We start from the raw sequence: 22,240 nt of genomic DNA, 5'->3' as shown, positions 1-22,240 counted from the left end.
TCAACATGTAAGAGGCATGTTTGTTCTACATTGCATATTTCTATCTGAACGTTCCAAAACATTGCGTTGTGTTGAATGTGCCTCAAGTTTTAAAGCTATAGCTAGCAAATGATGCAACATGACTGAAAAAGGTGTAGCCTAAACAAATGATTAACGGTCCAGTCCACAAGTAGCCTTGTTTTAGAACGGCCCACGATATGCTTTATGAATGTAAAATGCACCACGCTATTGTACAATAGAAATAAATAACGTAGCACCGGTATGGGTCATGTCTTTTTAACGGTAGCCTACAGGCTAGAATCAAACATTTTTTTTCTGAGGAAAATATGGAAATGTATCTACAGGACCTTTATATGAAATGCAGTGGAAAAAGTAGGAGGGTTGATCGAGACTAGAAATTCAAAAGAGGCTACTTTTCTATAGCCTACTCAGGGGAGAGAAAAAAACCAGCAAGACTTTTACTATTAAACTTAATGCCGTTTTTTACTTCGTAAAGCAGCTTGTGTAGGACCTAGAAGGCTGGTGGTGTCTGATTAGCTAAAGTGATGCAAGTGTGTCATCTGCACGGTGTGTATAATCGGAGCCGGAGCAGAACCTGTCTTCCGACACTCATCACTTGCTCCCTTCAGCTCACCAGTTGATGTAGGCTGTGTTTTCCGGGTGTGACGCATCCTTCCCACTGCTGAACGGAACTGTGCTGCTAATATTAATTGTGCTCGTCACTGAAAAACTCTCAATCTCTCCAAAAATTCTTGTCCAGTCCACTTAGACAGATTTAAGCCACAGAGATCATTTTGGCTCATCTTAGTCAATTGAAATGAAATAGCACTTTCGTTTAGTTTTTTTTTTTCTAGGTCAATTTAGTCAGTTACAGTCTCGTCAATTGCCACTGAAAAATAGGTGTTTGATGAATATTTTACTCAATTTCTGTTAACGAAATTAACACTGGATCGGACACATGATTACTCTTCTGTTGAGCTATGGAAATGTCAAACCAGTAGCTAGGCTAGGACATTTTACACAGAAAAAGTTTGCAGGTATTGTTCCAAAAAGGACATAGTACACAATAACATTCCAGTAGCCCTCCTATTGCATTTGTACACCCCTTAGTATTATCTGTCATACACATCCTCCCATTCTACACAACTGAGCAGCACTGGGCACACTACTGTCTAAGAACCACACATGCTAAATTAGGAAACAAACAGCATTTCTATTCTTGTAGATCACACACTCCATTTACCTATGAGAGAACTTTGCAGCACTCTACTAAACTCACATGCGGCATATCTCGGTCTGGGTCAGCACGGCGTTCTCCACAAAATAGGGCAGCATCTCCAGTGCAGCCTCCTGAGAGGACTCCAACACCAGATGCATTCTGTTGACCAGCCAGAGAGAAATCTTGCCTCTTCCCTGACCAGTCTACAGCCCTGTTCTTTCGATCCAAGAGTCGGAGTAAAGAAATGTAAAGAGAGAGATCTTCAGGTCCTGAACCAATCCCTGGGTGACAGACTGACAGTTACTTAGCCCGGTCTTATCTGTGTGATGTAGGTAGGCGGCTGTCTTCTGCTGCGCTGTAGTGGCACACCTCCTTCCCTCTCCATTTATCTATTGCCTACTTTTCCCCCAGTCCCTCTGTGTTTGAGTAAAGCAGTGAAGAAAAGCAAAGTCCGAGTGCTCCTGCCTGAGAGGACTTGCTGCAGCGCAGTGTCCAACCGCAGCTTGAGGCAGAGGGCTGTGTCCTACCTCCCCTCCCCCAGGGACTCGCACACAATTCAACCTCCTCCCCCTCTCTCACACACACAAACTCACAGACACTGTATAGCCGGAAGTGTTACGAATCCAGAGGATTTCAGATGCTGGACCTTCTTTTCTCAGCATGAGTTCTTCCCCAGCATGAAATCATTTTCCATCCTGAATCAATTGTAAGAAGTCAACCAAACCATGTATATGTCCTAATTCTCAGCTGCAGAGCAACAACAGGTTTCCACTTCAGCAGGGGAAAATAAGGTCCTAATCAGGATATTATACTGCTGTCCAACAGAAAACTGCTCTCCAAGACATCAGAGAATGGCTTTCTTTCTTCCCTTCTCTGGGACCAGCAAAGCTACTTGTTCAATTGCAAAAGACAAAAGGAAACAGAGGGACTTCGGCCAACAATTCAGAATGGATGTCTTGATCTCCTTAGCTAGCAGGTGCCAGAGGCTGCATGCCACCCAACAAGTCAACTGACTCCCAGGCAGCGCTGCCAGGGAGCTCCTCACATGGGCCAAGCATGGACAGGGAGGGCAGTGAGCCTGGCACATAGCTCTGCCCAAATCTCATTAACCTCAGGGGAGGGACCAGCCCATCTCTCTCCTTTAAGACTGGCCACTGCTGCCTGTCCCTCACTTCCACTTCCATCTGTCCCACACAGACCGGTGTTACTGTCAGTCACTCCACACTCGTGTCACATATGGTAATGTTTGTGTCTGGGGCGGGTTAGGAAGGGAGAACATCAGAAAGAGTTGAGTAGGTATTAGGTCCATGTTATTGTGTGAGGTTGACTCAAGTCTTTCTGCTTCCGGGTTGGAGCGAGCGGTCGCATCTACACTTCGGTCCGCAGGAGATACTGCTAGCTAGCTAGCCAACAGCTAGCCAACGTCTACCGAATAGAACTTCAACAACCCGGTCAACATTCCGCTTCGCTCCACAGGTAGTATCACATTTTCATTTCACTTCATTACAGTACAACGGTTTGATTTGTTTGATCGTAGCTAGCTAGCTACATAGCCGTCTTTGTTCAAAGACAATTGTGTAGTCTAGAGCGATTTTCTAGGTTAGCTAGCCAGCTGTTGTCGTTCTTTTAACGTAACGTAATCAACACTGCTAGCTAGCCAGCTAGCCCCCGAATAGCAGCACTGTAGAAACTATTACACTCAACGGAACGACTTGATTAGTGTAGTGTCAACAACGCAGCCACTGCCAGCTAGCCTACAAAGTCAACAATGCAGCCACTGCCAGCTAGCCTACTCCAGCAGTACTGTATAATTTCAATCATTTTAGTCAATAAGATTCTTGCTACGTAAGCTTAACTTTCTGAACATTTGAGACGTGTAGTCCACTTGTCATTCCAATCTCCTTTGCATTAGCGTAGCCTCTTCTGTAGCCTGTCAACTATGTGTCTATCTATCCCTGTTCTCTCCTCTCTGCACAGACCATACAAACGCTCCACACCGCGTGGCCGCGGCCACCCTAATCTGGTGGTCCCAGCGCGCACGACCCACGTGGAGTTCCAGGTCTCCGGTAGCCTCTGGAACTGCCGATCTGCGGCCAACAAGGCAGAGTTCATCTCAGCCTATGCCTCCCTCCAGTCCCTCGACTTCTTGGCACTGACGGAAACATGGATCACCACAGACAACACTGCTACTCCTACTGCTCTCTCTTCGTCCGCCCACGTGTTCTCGCACACCTCGAGAGCTTCTGGTCAGCGGGGTGGTGGCACCGGGATCCTCATCTCTCCCAAGTGGTCATTCTCTCTTTCTCCACTTAACCATCTGTCTATCACCTCCTTTGAATTCCATGCTGTCACAGTTACCAGCCCTTTCAAGCTTAACATCCTTATCATTTATCGCCCTCCAGGTTCCCTCGGAGAGTTCATCAATGAGCTTGATGCCTTGATAAGCTCCTTTCCTGAGGACGGCTCACCTCTCACAGTCCTGGGCGACTTTAACCTCCCCACGTCTACCTTTGACTCATTCCTCTCTGCCTCCTTCTTTCCACTCCTCTCCTCTTTTGACCTCACCCTCTCACCTTCCCCCCCTACTCACAAGGCAGGCAATACGCTCGACCTCATCTTTACTAGATGCTGTTCTTCCACTAACCTCATTGCAACTCCCCTCCAAGTCTCCGACCACTACCTTGTATCCTTTTCCCTCTCGCTCTCATCTAACACTTCCCACACTGCCCCTACTCGGATGGTATCGCGCCGTCCCAACCTTCGCTCTCTCTCCCCCGCTACTCTCTCCTCTTCCATCCTATCATCTCTTCCCTCTGCTCAAACCTTCTCCAACCTATCTCCTGATTCTGCCTCCTCAACCCTCCTCTCTTCCCTTTCTGCATCCTTTGACTCTCTATGTCCCCTATCCTCCAGGCCGGCTCGGTCCTCCCCTCCCGCTCCGTGGCTCGACGACTCATTGCGAGCTCACAGAACAGGGCTCCGGGCAGCCGAGCGGAAATGGAGGAAAACTCGCCTCCCTGCGGACCTGGCATCCTTTCACTCCCTCCTCTCTACATTTTCCTCCTCTGTCTCTGCTGCTAAAGCCACTTTCTACCACTCTAAATTCCAAGCATCTGCCTCTAACCCTAGGAAGCTCTTTGCCACCTACTCCTCCCTCCTGAATCCTCCCCCTCCCCCCCTCCTCCCTCTCTGCAGATGACTTCGTCAACCATTTTGAAAAGAAGGTTGATGACATCCGATCCTCGTTTGCTAAGTCAAACGACACCGCTGGTTCTGCTCACACTGCCCTACCCTGTGCTCTGACCTCTTTCTCCCCTCTCTCTCCAGATGAAATCTCGCTTCTTGTGACGGCCGGCCGCCCAACAACCTGCCCGCTTGACCCTATCCCCTCCTCTCTTCTCCAGACCATTTCCGGAGACCTTCTCCCTTACCTCACCTCGCTCATCAACTCATCCCTGACCGCTGGCTACGTCCCTTCCGTCTTCAAGAGAGCGAGAGTTGCACCCCTTCTGAAAAAACCTACACTCGATCCCTCCGATGTCAACAACTACAGACCAGTAACCCTTCTTTCTTTTCTCTCCAAAACTCTTGAACGTGCCGTCCTTGGCCAGCTCTCCCGCTATCTCTCTCAGAATGACCTTCTTGATCCAAATCAGTCAGGTTTCAAGACTAGTCATTCAACTGAGACTGCTCTTCTCTGTATCACGGAGGCGCTCCGCACTGCTAAAGCTAACTCTCTCCCCTCTGCTCTCATCCTTCTAGACCTATCGGCTGCCTTCGATACTGTGAACCATCAGATCCTCCTCTCCACCCTCTCCGAGTTGGGCATCTCCGGCGCGGCCCACGCTTGGATTGCGTCCTACCTGACAGGTCGCTCCTACCAGGTGGCGTGGCGAGAATCTGTCTCCTCGCCACGCGCTCTCACCACTGGTGTCCCCCAGGGCTCTGTTCTAGGCCCTCTCCTATTCTCGCTATACACCAAGTCACTTGGCTCTGTCATAACCTCACATGGTCTCTCCTATCATTGCTATGCAGACGACACACAATTAATCTTCTCCTTTCCCCCTTCTGATGACCAGGTGGCGAATCGCATCTCTGCATGTCTGGCAGACATATCAGTGTGGATGACGGATCACCACCTCAAGCTGAACCTCGGCAAGACGGAGCTGCTCTTCCTCCCGGGGAAGGACTGCCCGTTCCATGATCTCGCCATCACGGTTGACAACTCCATTGTGTCCTCCTCCCAGAGCGCTAAGAACCTTGGCGTGATCCTGGACAACACCCTGTCGTTCTCAACTAACATCAAGGCGGTGGCCCGTTCCTGTAGGTTCATGCTCTACAACATCCGCAGAGTACGACCCTGCCTCACACAGGAAGCGGCGCAGGTCCTAATCCAGGCACTTGTCATCTCCCGTCTGGATTACTGCAACTCGCTGTTGGCTGGGCTCCCTGCCTGTGCCATTAAACCCCTACAACTCATCCAGAACGCCGCAGCCCATCTGGTGTTCAACCTTCCCAAGTTCTCTCACGTCACCCCGCTCCTCCGCTCTCTCCACTGGCTTCCAGTTGAAGCTCGCATCCGCTACAAGACCATGGTGCTTGCCTACGGAGCTGTGAGGGGAACGGCACCGCAGTACCTCCAGGCTCTGATCAGGCCCTACACCCAAACAAGGGCACTGCGTTCATCCACCTCTGGCCTGCTCGCCTCCCTACCACTGAGGAAGTACAGTTCCCGCTCAGCCCAGTCAAAACGGTTCGCTGCTCTGGCCCCCCAATGGTGGAACAAACTCCCTCACGACGCCAGGACAGCGGAGTCAATCACCACCTTCCGGAGACACCTGAAACCCCACCTCTTCAAGGAATACCTAGGATAGGATAAAGCAATCCTTCTCACCCCCCCTTAAATGATTTAGATGCACTATTGTAAAGTGGCTGTTCCACTGATGTCAGAAGGTGAATTCACCAATTTGTAAGTCGCTCTGGATAAGAGCGTCTGCTAAATGACTTAAATGTAAATGTAAAGTGGTTGTTCCACTGGATGTCATAAGGTGAATTCACCAATTTGTAAGTCGCTCTGGATAAGAGCGTCTGCCAAATGACTTAAATGTAAATGTAAGTCATGACTGTCCACGTGAATCCAAATAGATCCGTTTTGCAATGAATAACTTCACTCAGACCCCCACTCACCAACAGAAGGGAGGAGAAAGTGACTAGTGGGGATTAACAGCTCACGTCCTGTTGTAAATCAAGTGGAGAAGATTTCAGGTCTCCCTCTCCAATATTCACCAAAGGAATGTCCTTTGCTTCAAGATACTTTTTCCCGCCGAAACTCTAACACGTTCAAAAGCGAATACTGGCACAATATTCCTGACATGTGGGGAATGGTCAGAGGCAATCTAGAGAACACTAATGTTATATTGTTTGTTATTTTGTGATTAAAAATGCTATAAAGGAAATATTGTAACTTGAAAAGTATACCCACTGCATGTACAAAGTTTCCATCCTATGTGATGTTCATGTAATATGAAAAATTGAGTGTTTTTGTTGAGAGGGATGTGATTTGAAGAACTAAGAAATGTTTTACATAACTTTGTACAAGTGACAAGTCACGCCCGAGTGCAGTCAGAGAGTGTGTCAGCCTGTCGGAACAACCCCTTTCGAATAAACTGTGTAAAATGTTCGGTTAAGAAATTAACATTCTAGACCAGCAAAGCGTTAAGCTGCAACTGCACGTTTAAAGTGGTCTGAACGTTGAATCTCAACACAAGGTAGAGACGATAAACTCACCTCTAAGACAATCACTGGTACGGCTGATTAGCTGTCCCCGGTAAAGTATCTTGAAAAGCGAATTTAAGTGAGACCATTCTACTACTCTGTTCAAACCATCGTATTACGGTACTCTCATGACCCCACTGGGAACCATCGACACGGCTAACTAGGATATCTTCAAAGAACCCGTTTGGACAATCAGAGCCTTATAAGCGTGCCGCGAAAAGGCCCAAACCCCTTTCCAAGGCAGCCTCGTTCAGAGAGAGATACACTGCGACCCCAGAAATGTCATGTAAATACATTCATGATTTCTTACTCAGATGGAGGCGGTTTGTGTGCAAAGTACAGTGGGGGGAACAAGTATTTGATAACCTGCAAAATCGGTAGTGTTTCCTACTTACAAAGCATGTAGAGGTCTGTCATTTTTATCATAGGTACACTTCAACTATGAGAGACGGAATCTAAAACAAAAATCCAGAAAATCACATTGTATGAAGTGTACCTATGATAAAAATGACAGACCTCTACAGGCTTTGTAAGTAGGAAAACCTGCAAAATCGGCAGTGTATCAAATACTTGTTCTCCCCACTGTATATGATTACAGTAAGTGAAAGTAGTTTCTAAATGTACCAATGTTAAATGTCTCTGTCCCTCTCTGCCACACCGCCATCTCTTTTGTAACAAGCAGGCATGGTGTGTCATTCCGCTAGGGACCTGTTTTTAACGTATTAAGTGTGTATGTTTACTGTGTTAGCATTTGATTAGCTAGAAAATAAATAATTAAACCAATGTGTGGTATTGAAGGCTGGAGTTTTTGCAGATACAATGAGGTTTTGACTGTTCAGAAAGATGATATGATACAAGTTTATGATTAATAAGTTAACTGTTTATAGATGTGAAAGGTAAAGACCTTTGAGTTTAACTCTTTAAAAGAACAGCTCGTGGTGCCCCAGATCATAATGATTTAATTCTTACACGATTAATTTAAATTGGGTAACAATTAAACAGTTAGGTAATTAGATAAATAATAGTCTTCAGATTTATTGTCAAGTCACTCCTATGTTCTCTAACACACACACGTCATTCAACTAATTTGAGAGGATTTGCTGACATAGAACTCCTACCTTTGTCTAGGACACAGATAACACCATCTCCTTGTCAACAGAAAGAGCTCTGTGATACCTAAACAACAGGCTACTAGCAAGTCAACTTATCTCTAGGTGGAAAACTCCTTCAAAACTATATGTGATCAATATTGCCAGGAACAGTGGATTAACCTAGTGAGGTCAGCTTTGGTAGCAGAGGGAGGCCTAGTCCATGTGACTGGGCATTAACAGAATTACTCTTGCAGCCAGATAGATCACTTGGACCGGTCTGAAACAAGCACAGCCTGCCAGTAATCTTATCCTCTGAATCACCAGGTGTTTGCATGGTGTAATGGATTACTCTGAAGAGGACTCTCCACACAGAGACTCTCCAGAGGGGGAGTCGCTACGCGGGTTATTCATGGACCCAGGGCTTTCTGCACCCACCAGCACAATAGAAGAAAAGCGTCTTCTCAGGGCTGGCTAGTTATTGCATAAGGTTGGAGTTTGAGGAAGTTCACAGACGCTTTGGATGGACTCAGAAGAGACCTACATTGCCTTGCAAAAGTATTCATCCCCCTTGGCGTTTTTTCCTATTTTGTTGCATTACAACCTGCAATTTATATGGATTTTTATTTGGATTTCATGTAATGGATATACACAAAATAGTCCAAATTGGTGAAGTGAAAAAAATAACTTGTTAAAAAAAGAATTTAAAAACGGAAATGTGGTGTGTGCATATGTATTCACCCGCTTTGCTATGAAGCCCCTAAATAAGTTCTGGTGCAACCAATTACCTTGAGAAGTTAAATAATTAGTAAAATAAAGTCCACCTGTGTGCAATCTAAGTGTCACATGATCTCAGTATATACACTGCTCAAAAAATAAAGGGAACACTTAAACAACACAATGTAACTCCAAGTCAATCACACTTCTATGAAATCAAACTGTCCACTTAGGAAGCAACACCGATTGACAATAAATTTCACATGCTGTTGTGCAAATGGAATAGACAACAGGTGGAAATTATAGGCAATTTGCAAGACACCCCCAATAAAGGAGTGGTTCTGCAGGTGGTGACCACAGACCACTTCTCAGTTCCTATGCTTCCTGGCTGATGTTTTGGTCACTTTTGAATGCTGGTGGTACTTTCACTCTAGTGGTAGCATGAGACGGAGTCTACAACCCACACAAGTGGCTCAGGTAGTGCAGCTCATCCAGGATGGCACATTCATGCGAGCTGTGGCAAGAAGGTTTGCTGTGTCTGTCAGCATAGTGTCCAGAGCATGGAGGAGCTACCAGGAGACAGGCCAGTACATCAGGAGATGTGGAAGAGGCCGTAGGAGGGCAACAACCCAGCAGCAGGACCGCTACCTCTGCCTTTGTGCAAGGAGGAGCAGGAGGAGCACTGCCAGAGCCCTGCAAAATTACCTCCAGCAGGCCACAAATATGCATATGGAGGCCACACACACTACTGAGCCTCATTTTGACTTGTTTAAAGGACATTACATTACATACATTACAAAGTTGGATCAGCCTGTAGTGTGGTTTTCCACTTTAATTTTGAGTGTGACTCCAAATCCAGACCTCCATAGGTTGATAAATTTGCTTTCCATTGATACTTTTTGTGTGATTTTGTTGTCAGCACATTCAACTATGTAAAGAAAAAAGTATTTAATAAGAATATTTCATTCATTCAGATCTAGGATGTGTTATTTTAGTGTTCCCTTTATTTTTTTGAGCAGTGTATATATATATATATATATATATATATATATATATATATACACATACACACACACACACACACACACACACACACACACACGTTCTGAAAGGCCCCAGAGTCTGCAACACCACTAAGCAATGGGCACCACGAAGACCGAGGAACTTTCCAAACAGGTCAGGGACAAAGTTGTGGAGAAGTACAGATCAGGGATGGGTTACAAAAAATATCAGAAACTTTGAACATCCAACGGAGCACCATTAAATCCATTATTTTAAAAAATGGAAAGAATATGAGACCACAACAAACCTGCCAAGAGAGGGCCGCCCAACAAAACTCACATACCAGGCAAAGAGGGCATTAATCAGAGGGGCAACAAAGAGACCAAAGATAACCCTGAAGGAGCTGCAAAGCTCCACAGCGGAAATTGGAGTATCTGTCCATATTACCACTTTAAGCCGTACACGCCACAGAGCTAGGCTTTACGGAAGAGTGGCCAGAAAAAAGCCATTGCTTAAAGAAAAAAAATAAGCAAACACGTTTGGTGTTTGCCAAAAGGCACGTGGGAGACTCCCTAAACATATGGAAGAAGGTACTCTGTTCAGATGAGACTAAAATATATATTTTTGGCCATCAAGGAAGAAGCTATGTCTGGCGCAAACCCAACAACTCACATCACCCCGAGAACATCAGCAGTCCCTGCTGTTATTCCTCAGCAGGGACTGGGAAACTGGTCAGAATTGAAGGATGGAGCTTAATACAGGGAAATTCTTGAGGGAAACCTGTTTCAGTCTTTCAGAGATTTGAGACTGGGACGGAGGTACACCTTCCAGCAAGACAATGCCCCTAAGCACACTGCTAAAACAGCACTCGAGTGATTTTAGGGGAACATTTAAATGTCTTGGAATGGCCTAGTCAACCAGAATCTATGGTATGACAAATATTGCTGTACGCCAGCGGAACCCATCTAACTTAAAGGAGCTGGAGCAGTTTTGTCTTGGGCAAAGATCCCAGTGGGGGGGGGGGGGGTGAATAGTTATGCACGTTCAAGTACTTTTTTTGTCTTGTCTCTTGTTTGTTTGACAAAATAAATGATTTTGCATCTTCAAAGTGGAAGGCATGTTGTGTAAATTAAATGATACAAACCACCAAAAAATCTATTTTAAATTCCAGGTTGTAAGGCAACAAAATAGGAAAAAACGACAAGGGGGTGAGTACTTTCGCAAGCCACTGTATATGACAAACTTGACAACCTCTCCAGAACTCTCCGATCAGAAGTGTCCTTAATTAAGGAAAAACTGAAATCTGTAGACGCACTACAGGCAACAGTGGCTACACAGGGCACTACCATACTTGAGCGCTCTGCTGTGTCTTACAGTGATGACATAACATAACCACCCTTCAGCCACAGTCAAGGGCTTAAAGAAAAATGCGAGAACCAAGAAGGACGTGAACGGCGCCAAAACATTCGCCTGGAGGGCATTGCTGAAGGTCTAGAGGGGCTCCTTCCAACAGACTTTGTTTCTCAAATATTGCAGGACATGCTTAACCTCAAAGAAAACACCCTCTTAGAGACTGTGCCCATAGGTCACTGCGAGCTAAACTCAGAGAGGGTGATCCCCCAAGGCTCTTCGTCATTAGAGGGTATTACCACCATGTCCGAGACCAAATCATGTGGCAAGCTGGAGAAGCAACACTCTTACTGACAGAGGCAAGAGACTGTCCATTTCTCCAGACTTCACTGCCTCTGTGGCCAAGAAACAGATGCCTCACAAGTCCTCAACTGGCAGCTTAATTAAATAGTACATGTAAAACACCAGTCTCAATGTCAACAGTGAAGAGGCGACTCCGGGATAGTGGCCTTCTAGGCAGAGGTCCTCTGTCCAGTGTCTGTGTTATTTTGCCCATCTTAATCTTAAATTTTATTGGCCAGTCTGAGATATGTTTTTTTCTTTGCAACTTTGCCTAGAAGGCCAGTATCCCAGAGTTGCCTCTTCACTGTTGAGGTTGAGACTGGTGTCTTGTGAGTACTATTTAATGAAGCTGCCAGTTGAGGACTTGTGAGGCGTCTGTTTCTCAAACTAGACACTAATGTACTTGTCCTCTTGCTCAGTTGTGCACCGGGGCCTCCCACTCTTTCTATTCTGGTTAGAGACAGTTCGCGCTTTTCTGTGAAAAGAGTAGTACACAGCGATGTACGAGATCTTCAGTTTCTTGGCAATTTCTCGCATGGAATAGCCTTCATTTCTCAGAACAAGAAGAAGAGAACGAGGAGTTTCAGAATAAAGTTATTTGTTTCTGTACATTTTGAGCCTATAATCGAACCCACAAATGCTGATGCTCCAGATACTGAACTAGTCTAAAGAAGGCCAGTTGTATTGAGTCTTTAAATCAGAACAACAGTTTTCAGCTGGGCTAACATAATTGCAAAAGGGTTTTCTAATGATCAATTAGCGTTTTAAAATTATAAACTTTAAGGATTTAGCTAACAACGTGCCATTGGAACAAAGGAGAGATGGTTGCTGATAATGGGCCTCTGTAAGCTTATGTAGATATTCCATTAAAATCAGCCGTTTCCAGCTACAATTGTCATTTACAACATTAACAATGCCTACACTGTATTTCTGATCAATTTGATGTTATATTAATGGACAAAAATGTTTTCTTTTCTTTAAAACAAGGACATTTCTAAGTGACCCAAAATTTTGAATGGCAGTATATATATTTATTTTTAGCATTATGTACATTTTCATAATTATTGTCTGGAAAAGTAAGCCTCTTCATATAACTATTTTGTCATTGTTTTCTGTGTAGGATTGTGGAACAGGATCCCCTTTGTTTTGTTGAGGCCATAAGCGGTCATGCTTCCAATGTTAGAGATGGCGCCGGAGGAGACGGCTGCCGTTTTACGATCTCCTGACAAATTATTCTATTAGGTGGTATTTTTTCACAATATTTGTAGGGCTTACAAACTATTACAGACTACAAAGGGAAGCACAGCCGCGAGCTGCCCAGTGACACGAGCCTACCAGACGAGCTAAATCGCTTCGAGGCAAGCAACACTGAGGCATGCATGAGAGCATCAGCTGTTCCGGACGTCTGTGTGATCACTCTCTCTGTAGCCGACGTGAGTAAGACCTTAAAACAGGTCAAGATACACAAGGCTGCGGGGCCAGATGGATTACCAGGGCGTGTGCTCCGGGCATGTGCTGACCAACTGGCAGGTGTCTTCACTGACATTTTCAACATGTCCCTGATTGAGTCTGTAATACCAACATGTTTCAAACAGACCACCATAGTCCATGTGCCCAAGAACATAAAGGCAACCTGCCTAAAAGACTCATGCCCGTAGCCATGAAGTGTTTTGAAAGGCTGGTAATGGCTCACATCAACACCATTATCCCAGACATCCTAGACCCACTCCAACTTGCATACCACACAAACAGATCCACAGATGATGCAATCTCTATTGCACTCCACACTGCCCTTTCCCACCTGGACAAAAGGAACACCTATGTGAGAATGCTATTCATTGACTACAGCTCAGCGTTCAACACCATAGTACCCTCAAAGCTCATCACTAAGCTAAGGAACCTGGGACTTATACACCTCCCTCTGTAACTGGATCCTGGACATCCTGATGGGCCGCCCCCAGGTGGTGAGGGAAGGTAGCAACACATCTGCTGATCCTCAGCACTGGAGCTCCCCAGGGGTGCGTGCTCAGTCCCCTCCTGTACTCCCTGTTCACCCACGACTGCATGGCCAGGCACAACTCCAACACAATCATTAAGTTTGCAGATGACAGAGGTAGGCCTGATCACTGACAACAACAAGACAACCTATAGAGAGGAGGTCAGTGACCTGGCCAGTGGTGCCAGAATAACAACCTGTCCCTCAACCAAGACGAAGGAGATGATTGTGGACTACAGGAAAAGGAGCACCGAGCACGTCCCCATTCTCATCGACGGAGCTGTAGTGGAGCAGGTCCAAGCTTCAAGTTTCTTGGTGTCCACATCAATAAACTAGAATGGTCCAAACACACTAAGACAGTCGTAAAGAGGGCACGACAAAGCCTATTCCCCCTCAGGAAACCAAAAAGATTTGGCATGGGCCCCGAGATTCTCAAAAAGTTCTACAGCTGCAACATCGAGAGCATCTTGACCGGTTGCATCACTGCCTGGTACGACAATTGCTCGGCCTCCGACCGCAAGTCACTTCAGAGGGTAGTGCGTACGGCCCAGTGCATCACTGGGGCAAACCTCCCTGTCATCCAGGACCTCTACACCGGGCGGTGTCAGAGGAAGGCCCTAAGAATTGTCAAAAGACCCCAGCCATAGACTGTTCTCTCTACTACTGCATGGCAAGCGGTACCAGTGTGCCAAGTCTGGGACAAAAAGGCTTCTCAACAGTTTTTACCCCCAAGCCATAAGACCCCAGAACAGGCAACCAAATGGTTACTGTTACGTTCCCCAGTTTATCAAATCAAATGTTATTTGTCACATACACATGGTTAGCAGATGTTAATGCGAGTGTAGCGAAATGCTTGTGCTTCTAGTTCCGACAATGCAGTAATAACCAACAAGTAATCTAACTAACAATTCCTGATCTACTGTCTTATACACAGTGTAAGGGGATAGTTTGTGTATTTGCATGTGTTTATTTTAGGAAATGGCTTCCTGAAATCCCTCAAGCAGCTGATTGGTCGACTCCATGGCTAATTGGAGAGCTGACCCCACCCCCTCGTCAAGACGCAGCTGTCTCCAATTACCCATTCATTCTGAAGCTATATAAATGCCAGTGTTCTGTTCAGGAGAGAGAGATTTGCTGGGAGGTCATTGCAGAGATTTTGCGAGAGAGATTTTGCGAGAGAGATTATGCGAGAGAGATTTTGCTAGAGATTTTTGCTGGGCTGAGAGTTGGTATGTTGTGTGAGTTTGTTGCTCAGATAGAGCTTATTTGATGTCCTTTGTTTCTTAGTTTGTTTGTGAAATTGTTTAATATTCTGTTTCATTTGTTCCCAGGGGGGAAGGGGAAGGCACCTAGGGAGTGCTTAGGCAAGAGGCCCGCGGGCATACATATATCCGTAGCATATTCGCTGTCTAGGCACACTAGGTAAGACCTGGGCGGCCCACCCCCTTGTATTTTGGTTAGGGCACCAGGTGGTGCTAAATTAGGTAAGCAGTGGGTAGGCAGGTAAGATAGGAGAGGGGGGGCTTTGAGATTTACTTTCTTTGCTTTAGTTCCGTCCAGCCCCTTTTCCCCATATTACCGTGTGAAGGAATAAAGTCCTGGTAAACGGTACCACATTCTGCCTGTTGTCATTCTTTCTTGCACCTACAGTCCATACCTTTTTCACTTCACGGAGAGTTTAGTTGTAGCAGGGTGTTGCGTTCCCTCTTCATAGAGGCGTGCGTAACAGTTACCCGGACGATTTGCATTGTGTGCCCCCTCCCAACCCCTCTTTTTACGCAACTGCTCCTCTCGGTTCATCATATATGCAGTCACTTTAACCATTTTTTATTTTTTTACCTTTATTTAACTAGGCAAGTCAGTTAAAAACAAATTCTTATTTTCAATAACGGCCGAGGAACAGTGGGTTAACTGCCTGTTCAGGGGCAGAACGACAGATTTGTACCTTGTCAGCTTGGGGATTTGAACTTGCAACCTTCCCTGCCGCCCCATACCTACACGTACATACTACCTCAATAAGCCTGACTTACCGGTGTCTGTATATAGCCTTGCTACTCCTATTTTCAAATGTCTTTTTACTGTTGTTTAATTTCTTGATCTACCCACCCACCCACACATTTTTTTCATACTATTGGTTAGAGCCTGTAAGTATCACTGTAAGATTTGATTTAACACCCTGTTGTCACTTTGAAAGCACAGTTTACCAATAGTGAGGACGACCGATTATGATTTTTCAACTCTGATACCAATTATTGGAGGCACAAAAAAGCAGATGCCGATTAAAATCGGCCAATTTGTTTACATTTTATTTGTAATTTTAATGTATTTGTAATAATGACAATTACAGCAATACTGAATGAACCTGTATTTTAACTTAATATAATACATAAATAAAATCCATTTAGCCTCAAGTAAATAATGAAACATGTTCAATTTGGTTTAAAAAAATGCAAAAACAAAGTGTTGGAGAAGAAAGTAAAACGTGCTATGTAAGAAAACTAACGTTTCAGTTCCTTGCTCAGAACATGAGAACACATGAAAGCTGGGGGCTCCTTTTAACATGAGCCTTCAATATTCCCAGGTAAGAAATTTCAGGATGTAGTTATTATAGGACTATTTCCCTCTATACCATTTGTATATCATTAACCTTTGACTATTGGATGCTCTTATAGGCACTTTAGTATTGCCAGTGTAACAGTATAGCTTCCGTCACTCTCCTCGGTCCTCCCTGGGCTCGAACCAGCAACACATGACAAGGGAAACAACCACCCCAAGGCTCAGACGAAGTGAAGTTTGAAACGCTATTAGCGCGCGCTAACTAGCTAGCCATTTCACTTCGGTTACACCAGCCTCATCTCGCGAGTTGATAGGCTTGACTTCATAAACAACGCAGTGCTTGACGCACCACGAAGAGCTGCTGGCAAAACGCACTAAAGTGCTGTTTGAATGAATGTTTACCCGCCTGCTTCTGCCTACCACCACTCAGTCAGATACTTAGATACAGTGGGGCAAAAAAGTATTTAATCAGCCACCAATTGTGCAAGTCCTCTCACTTAAAAAGATGAGAGGCCTGTAATTTTCATCATAGGTACACTTCAACTACGACAGACAAAACGAGAAAAAAAATCCAGAAAATCACATTGTAGGATTTTTTATGAATTTATTTGCAAAATATGGTGGAAGATAAGCATTTGGTCACCTACAAAACAAGCAAGATTTCTGGCTCTCACAGACCTGTAACTTCTTCTTTAAGAGGTTCCTCTGTCCTCCACTCATTACCTGTATTAATGGCACCTGTTTGAACTTGTTATCAGTATAAAAGACACCTGTCCACAACCTCAAACAGTCACACACCAAACTCCACTATGGCCAAGACCAAAGAGCTGTCAAAGGACACCAGAAACAAAACTGTAGACCTGCACCAGGCTGGGAAGACTGAATCTGCAATAGGGAAGCAGCTTGGTTTGAAGAAATCAACTGTGGGAGCAATTATTAGGAAATGGAAGACATACAAGACCACTGATAATCTCCCTCGATCTGGGGCTCCACGCAAGATCTCACAAAATGATCACAAGAACGGTGAGCAAAAATCCCAGAACCACACGGGGGGACCTAGTGAATGACCTACAGAGAGCTGGGACAAAGGTAACAAAGCCTACAATCAGTAACACACTACACCGCCAGGGACTCAAATCCTGCAGTGCCAGACGTGTCCCCCTGCTTAAGCCAGTACATGTCCAGGCCCGTCTGAAGTTTGCTAGAGAGCATTTGGATGATCCAGAAGAAGATTGGGATATGGTCAGATGAAACCAAATATAACATTTTGGTAAAAACTCAACTCGTCGTGTTTGGAGGACAAAGAATGCTGAGTTGCATCCAAAGAACACCATACCTACTGTGAAGCATGGGGGTGGAAACATCATGCTTTGGGGCTGTTTTTCTGCAAAGGGATCAGGACGACTGATCCGTGTAAATGAAAGAATGAATGGGGCCATGTATCGTGAGATTTTGAGTGAAAACCTCCTTCCATCAGCAAGGGCATTGAAGATGAAACGTGGCTGGGTCTTTCAGCGTGACAATGATCCCAAACACACCGCCCGGGCAACGAAGGATTTATTTATTACACACAAACACACTTTTTTTCTCCTTTATATAATATAAATTGTCACAGCGCTCCACTTGGTAAGAGTTTAGCCTAGCTGCTGGAACCACTGTTTCCTGGAGAGTATTTAGGAGCTTGTATACTAGGGGGGTTGTGCGCCTCCTGACGCTTCAGCGGGTAGGAGGAAGTTCAAAGTTTTTTTGTAAAACGTTTTCTTTTATGTCAGGTTCAATCTTCCACTTAGTTAAAAGGCTACACATTTCCTCTTTTTCCAAATGATGACTCAACATCATTTAATAGGGCAGTCGACTGGGAGTATACTTAAATTGTATAGTTGGAACTGGAAAGGTTTGAACCAGCCAGTCAAACGTAGTAAAGTACATCTTCAACATCTAGGAACACAGATTGCTTTTTTTTAACAAGAGACCCATCCGAGAGTTTCAGATCACTACAGATTGAGAAAAGGCTGAGTAGGCCAACTTTATCACTCCACTTTTCAAAATAAATCGAGGGGAGCTACAAATCTGTGCCCTTTGTTTCTTCCAATGTTATTTCAGATGCCTACGGCAGATATATTATTGTCACTGGCAGAATCTATAATACTCCACTGATCCTTGCCAATGTCTATGTGCCAAACTGGGATGACAAAACATTTTTTTTGTTCCTTTTTATCTTCACTTCCAGATATGACCTCACATTTATTCATATTGGGAGGTGATTTTAATTGCTGGCTTAATCCTACTTTGGATCGTTCCTACAACAAATTACCACACCTAAATCTGCAAAGGTTATCCAACCTTTTCTTGGAGTTTGCCGTTACAGACCCCTGGCGTTTTTTTTCAATCCATCTTGTAGGGGATTTTCATTTTTCTCCCATTTCCATCACTTATACCGGCATTAACTACTTCTTCTTGGACAACAAACTTCTTTACTCTGTACGCTCATACAATTCCATTGTCATATCTGATCACGTCCCTCTAACTTTAGCGCTATCCGTTGGTGGTGGGACTGAGCCTCGCATACCTAGGAGTTTTAATACGCGCTTGCTGTCCGATGAAAGTTTTAACTTTGACTGCTCAGATTTATGTTTTTATAGTTACTAACGGCACACCCGACTTCTCAGCATCTGTTCTGTGGGAGACTTTTAAGGCCTACATTAGAGGTCTAATAATTTCATACACTAGTTGTGAAAGAAAAAAAATAGGAAAAAGAGACTGAACTGACAATGCATTTTACAGTTAGACAGTACCTACGCTACCTCACCTTCCCCAAATGTGTACAGGGATCGACTCTCTTTACAAGCTGAATTCAATACCTTGTCAACAGGCCAAATTGAGGAACTGCTGCTTAAGTCACGACATACTCACAATGAGTATTGTGACAAGGCAAGTAAATTGCTTTCTCGTCAACTTCGCCAGTCTTCCTCTGCTCAACAGATTGGTCAAATTCAAACACCTAAATAACCAGTTGAACCTTTCTGGCGCAGGCGTTCCGCTAGCAATCCACATAGACAACATCCGGTGAAAATGCTGAGCGCTAAATTTAAATTACAAAAATACAAGTGTCATACATCACAATAAAGCTACGTCTTGTTAATCCAGCTGCAGTGTCTGATTTCAATAAGGCTTTACGGCAAAAACACACCATGTGATTATCTGAGGACATCACCCATACAAAAGCATGAAAAACATTTTTCAACCAGGCAGGTGCGCCACGCCACGAAAGTCAGAAATAACGATATAATAAAAGCCTTTGAAGATCTTCTTCTGTTGTCACTCCAAAAGTTCCCAGCTACATCAAAGTCCTTCTTTACAACCCCAAAAACTCAGTTTAGCTGGTGTGATTCATTAAATAATCCACCGGTTTCCCTCCTTCAAAATGCATACAAAATTAATCCCAAACGTTACCAATAAACTTCTCCAAACAAGTCAAACAACGTTTATAATCAAACCTCAGCTACCCTAATACGTAAATAAACAATCAAATTTAAGACGGAGAATAGCTATTGTCTTTACCGGAGATAAACAAAGAACGGGCTCTCATCCACACGTATGAAAACACTACAGCCAAAATGGGAGCCACTTACAAAATTGCCAAGTTCTAGCAAATTTTTCCAAAAACAAGCCTGAAACTCTTTCTAGAGACTGTTGACATCTAGTGGAAGTCCTAGGAACTGCAATCTGGGAGGATTTAGCCTCATAATAAACATGACAGCCATTGAAAACAGTGGTAGGCTGAATATTTGTTTGTTTTTTGGATGGTTTGTCCTCTGGGATTCGCCTGCCATATTAGTTCTGTTATACTCGCAGGCATTATTTTAACAGTTTTAGAAACCTGAGAGTGTTTTCTATCCAAATCTACCAATTATATGCATATCCTAGCTTCTGGGCCTGAGTAACAGGCAGTTTACTTTGGGCATGCTTTTCATCCGGACGTCAAAATACTGCCCCCTTGCCCAAAGAGGTTTTAAGGGCTTCCATGCGACTTTATACACTACAGAAAAATCTGCTGACCCCTCTGTTCTTGATAAATTTTTTAATACTTTAACTGTCCCAACAATTGATAGAAAAATGAATTGCTTGGATCAAGTTGCTATACACTTCTTCACTTGCATCTGTCAGAACAAATAACAAACTCAGCCTATTTCCCTCTCTTCAGAGGCACTAGACAGGGGTGTCCAATGTCTCCCTTGCTTTTTGTCATCGAGCCCCTTGCAATTGCATTTAGATCCAACTCGCAAAAAAAGGGAGGGTTCAGAGGTAACATCGAACAGAGGGTCTCACTTTATACCGATGACCTGCTTCTCCATATTTCAAACCCTGATATATCCTTACCCATTGTGCTATCTGTTCTTAATGCATTTGGCCTAGTCTCTGGTTACAAATTCAATCTGAATAAGAGTGAGCTTTTCCCTCTAAATGTGGCAGTTTGTAAATATCCATTACACACATTGCCTTTCAGACTAGTTCTCAACAAATGTACATACTTGGGGGTACATGTCACAGACACATTTGAAAACCTTTTAGGGCAAATTTTACTGTTCTCCTCCTCTCCGTAAGGTGAAGAAAGATTTTGAACAATTGTCACTACTCCCCCTATCATTAGCAGGTTGTATTAATTTGGTTAAGAATGAATACCCTTCCTAAATTATCCTACCCTTTTCAATGTATACATATTTTAATTCCCAAATATTTTTTCTGCAAAGTCGATGGGATCATTTCACCAAAAAAAAATCCAAGGATCCTCAAGGTGTTCCTGCAAAATCCTAAACCCTTAGGGGGCATAGCCTTACCTAATTTCCAGTTATATTATAGAGCTGCCAACTTCAATGTAATCCAGTACTGGATTCATGCAGGTACCCCACATCTCATTCCAGCATGGTTGAAGATAAAATCTTCCTCATGTACGCCATCCACACTGGCTGCTTTGTTACATTCCCCTATCGCTTCTACTACTTCAAGTTATACCAAAAACATTTTAGTTAAAACCACTCAAGATCTGGAACCAGTTTAGATGTCACTTTGGTTTGCAAACTTATTCATTATTAAAGGCCCTCTGCTCAGAAATCACATTTTCCATCCACCCCTAGTAGATAGACCTTCATGTGGTTCAGCCTTGGCATCAAATCATTCAATGATTTGTATATTGACAGCATGTTCGCATAGTTCCAACAACTCAGCTAAATTCCATCTTCTGAATAGTCATTTCTTTAGATATCTACAAATGTGCAGCTTGTCCGTGACATGACCTCAATTCTCAATGCACTTTTCACACCATCCCCAACAGTAAAAGGTATTATTTCTTATAGCCATAATCAAATGTACTCTTTACAATCTTCATTTCCAGCAATTAAAACTTTATGGGAACAAGATCTTGGTGATGAGTTTACTGATGACACATGGGAAGATGTTTTTTATTTTTTCGTCCGACATTCGGCTGGACCTGAACGCGCTTTTGGATTTGTTTACCAAACGCCCTAACAAAAGAAGCTATTTGGACATAAATTATGGACATTATCGAACAAAACAAACATTTATTGTGGAACTGGGATTCATGGGAGTGCATTCTGATGAAGATCATCAAAGGTAAGTGAATATTTATAATGCTATTTATGGCTAACCAATATGGCGGATATCTTTTTGGCTGAACGCTGTACTGCGATTATTGCATGGTTTGCTTTTTCCGTAAAGTTTTTTTGAAATCTGACAAAAATCGAATACATTCCCACATCATTTAAAAAGCACATTCCCATGGTATATCGAATGTATAAAAACATGTGCAATGTAATGTGCTATGACACATTAAGGAGATATCTCTAATTCCATGACACTGTAGCTGGATTAACAAAAATGTTATCTTTAAAATGGTGTAAAATACTTGTATGCTTGAGGAATTTTAATTATGAGATTTTTGTTGTTTTGAATTTGGCGCCCTGCGCTTTCACTGGCGGTTGGCGAGGTGGGACGCTACCGTCACACATATCCCAGAGAGGTAAAGCATTTTATATTTTCGTATGGGCTAATACATTCCTACCTCATTTAAAAAGCATATTCCCATGGTATATCAAATGTATAAAAACATGTGCAATGTAATGTATTTCAAACATTGTTTATTTTAACTGAAAGAAAATGCCAATAAAGAGAGTTGTA

The 22,240-nt window shown here is 43.8% G+C and overlaps 1 protein-coding gene across 5 annotated transcripts in view; it reads right to left on the bottom strand.

The window, feature by feature from the left end:
• Positions 1-22,240, bottom strand: part of ssh1a (slingshot protein phosphatase 1a) — a 68,928-nt gene that overhangs the window by 22,851 nt on the left and 23,837 nt on the right. The window contains exon 1 of one of the 5 annotated variants that reach the window (XM_064937143.1): positions 1,280-1,704. The exons of 3 other annotated variants lie outside the window; for them this stretch is intronic. In XM_064937143.1, coding sequence (XP_064793215.1) covers positions 1,280-1,377 — 98 coding nt within the window. In that variant the 5' untranslated portion in view covers positions 1,378-1,704. Of the gene's footprint in view, positions 1-1,243; positions 1,705-22,240 lie in introns of those variants that run through there. One more of the 5 variants, XM_064937145.1, reaches the window with a different exon arrangement.

This window comes from Oncorhynchus masou, chromosome 25 (assembly GCF_036934945.1).
Source record: "Oncorhynchus masou masou isolate Uvic2021 chromosome 25, UVic_Omas_1.1, whole genome shotgun sequence".
Classification (NCBI taxonomy): domain Eukaryota; kingdom Metazoa; phylum Chordata; class Actinopteri; order Salmoniformes; family Salmonidae; genus Oncorhynchus; species Oncorhynchus masou.
This window is presented reverse-complemented; position numbering and strand designations above follow the sequence as displayed.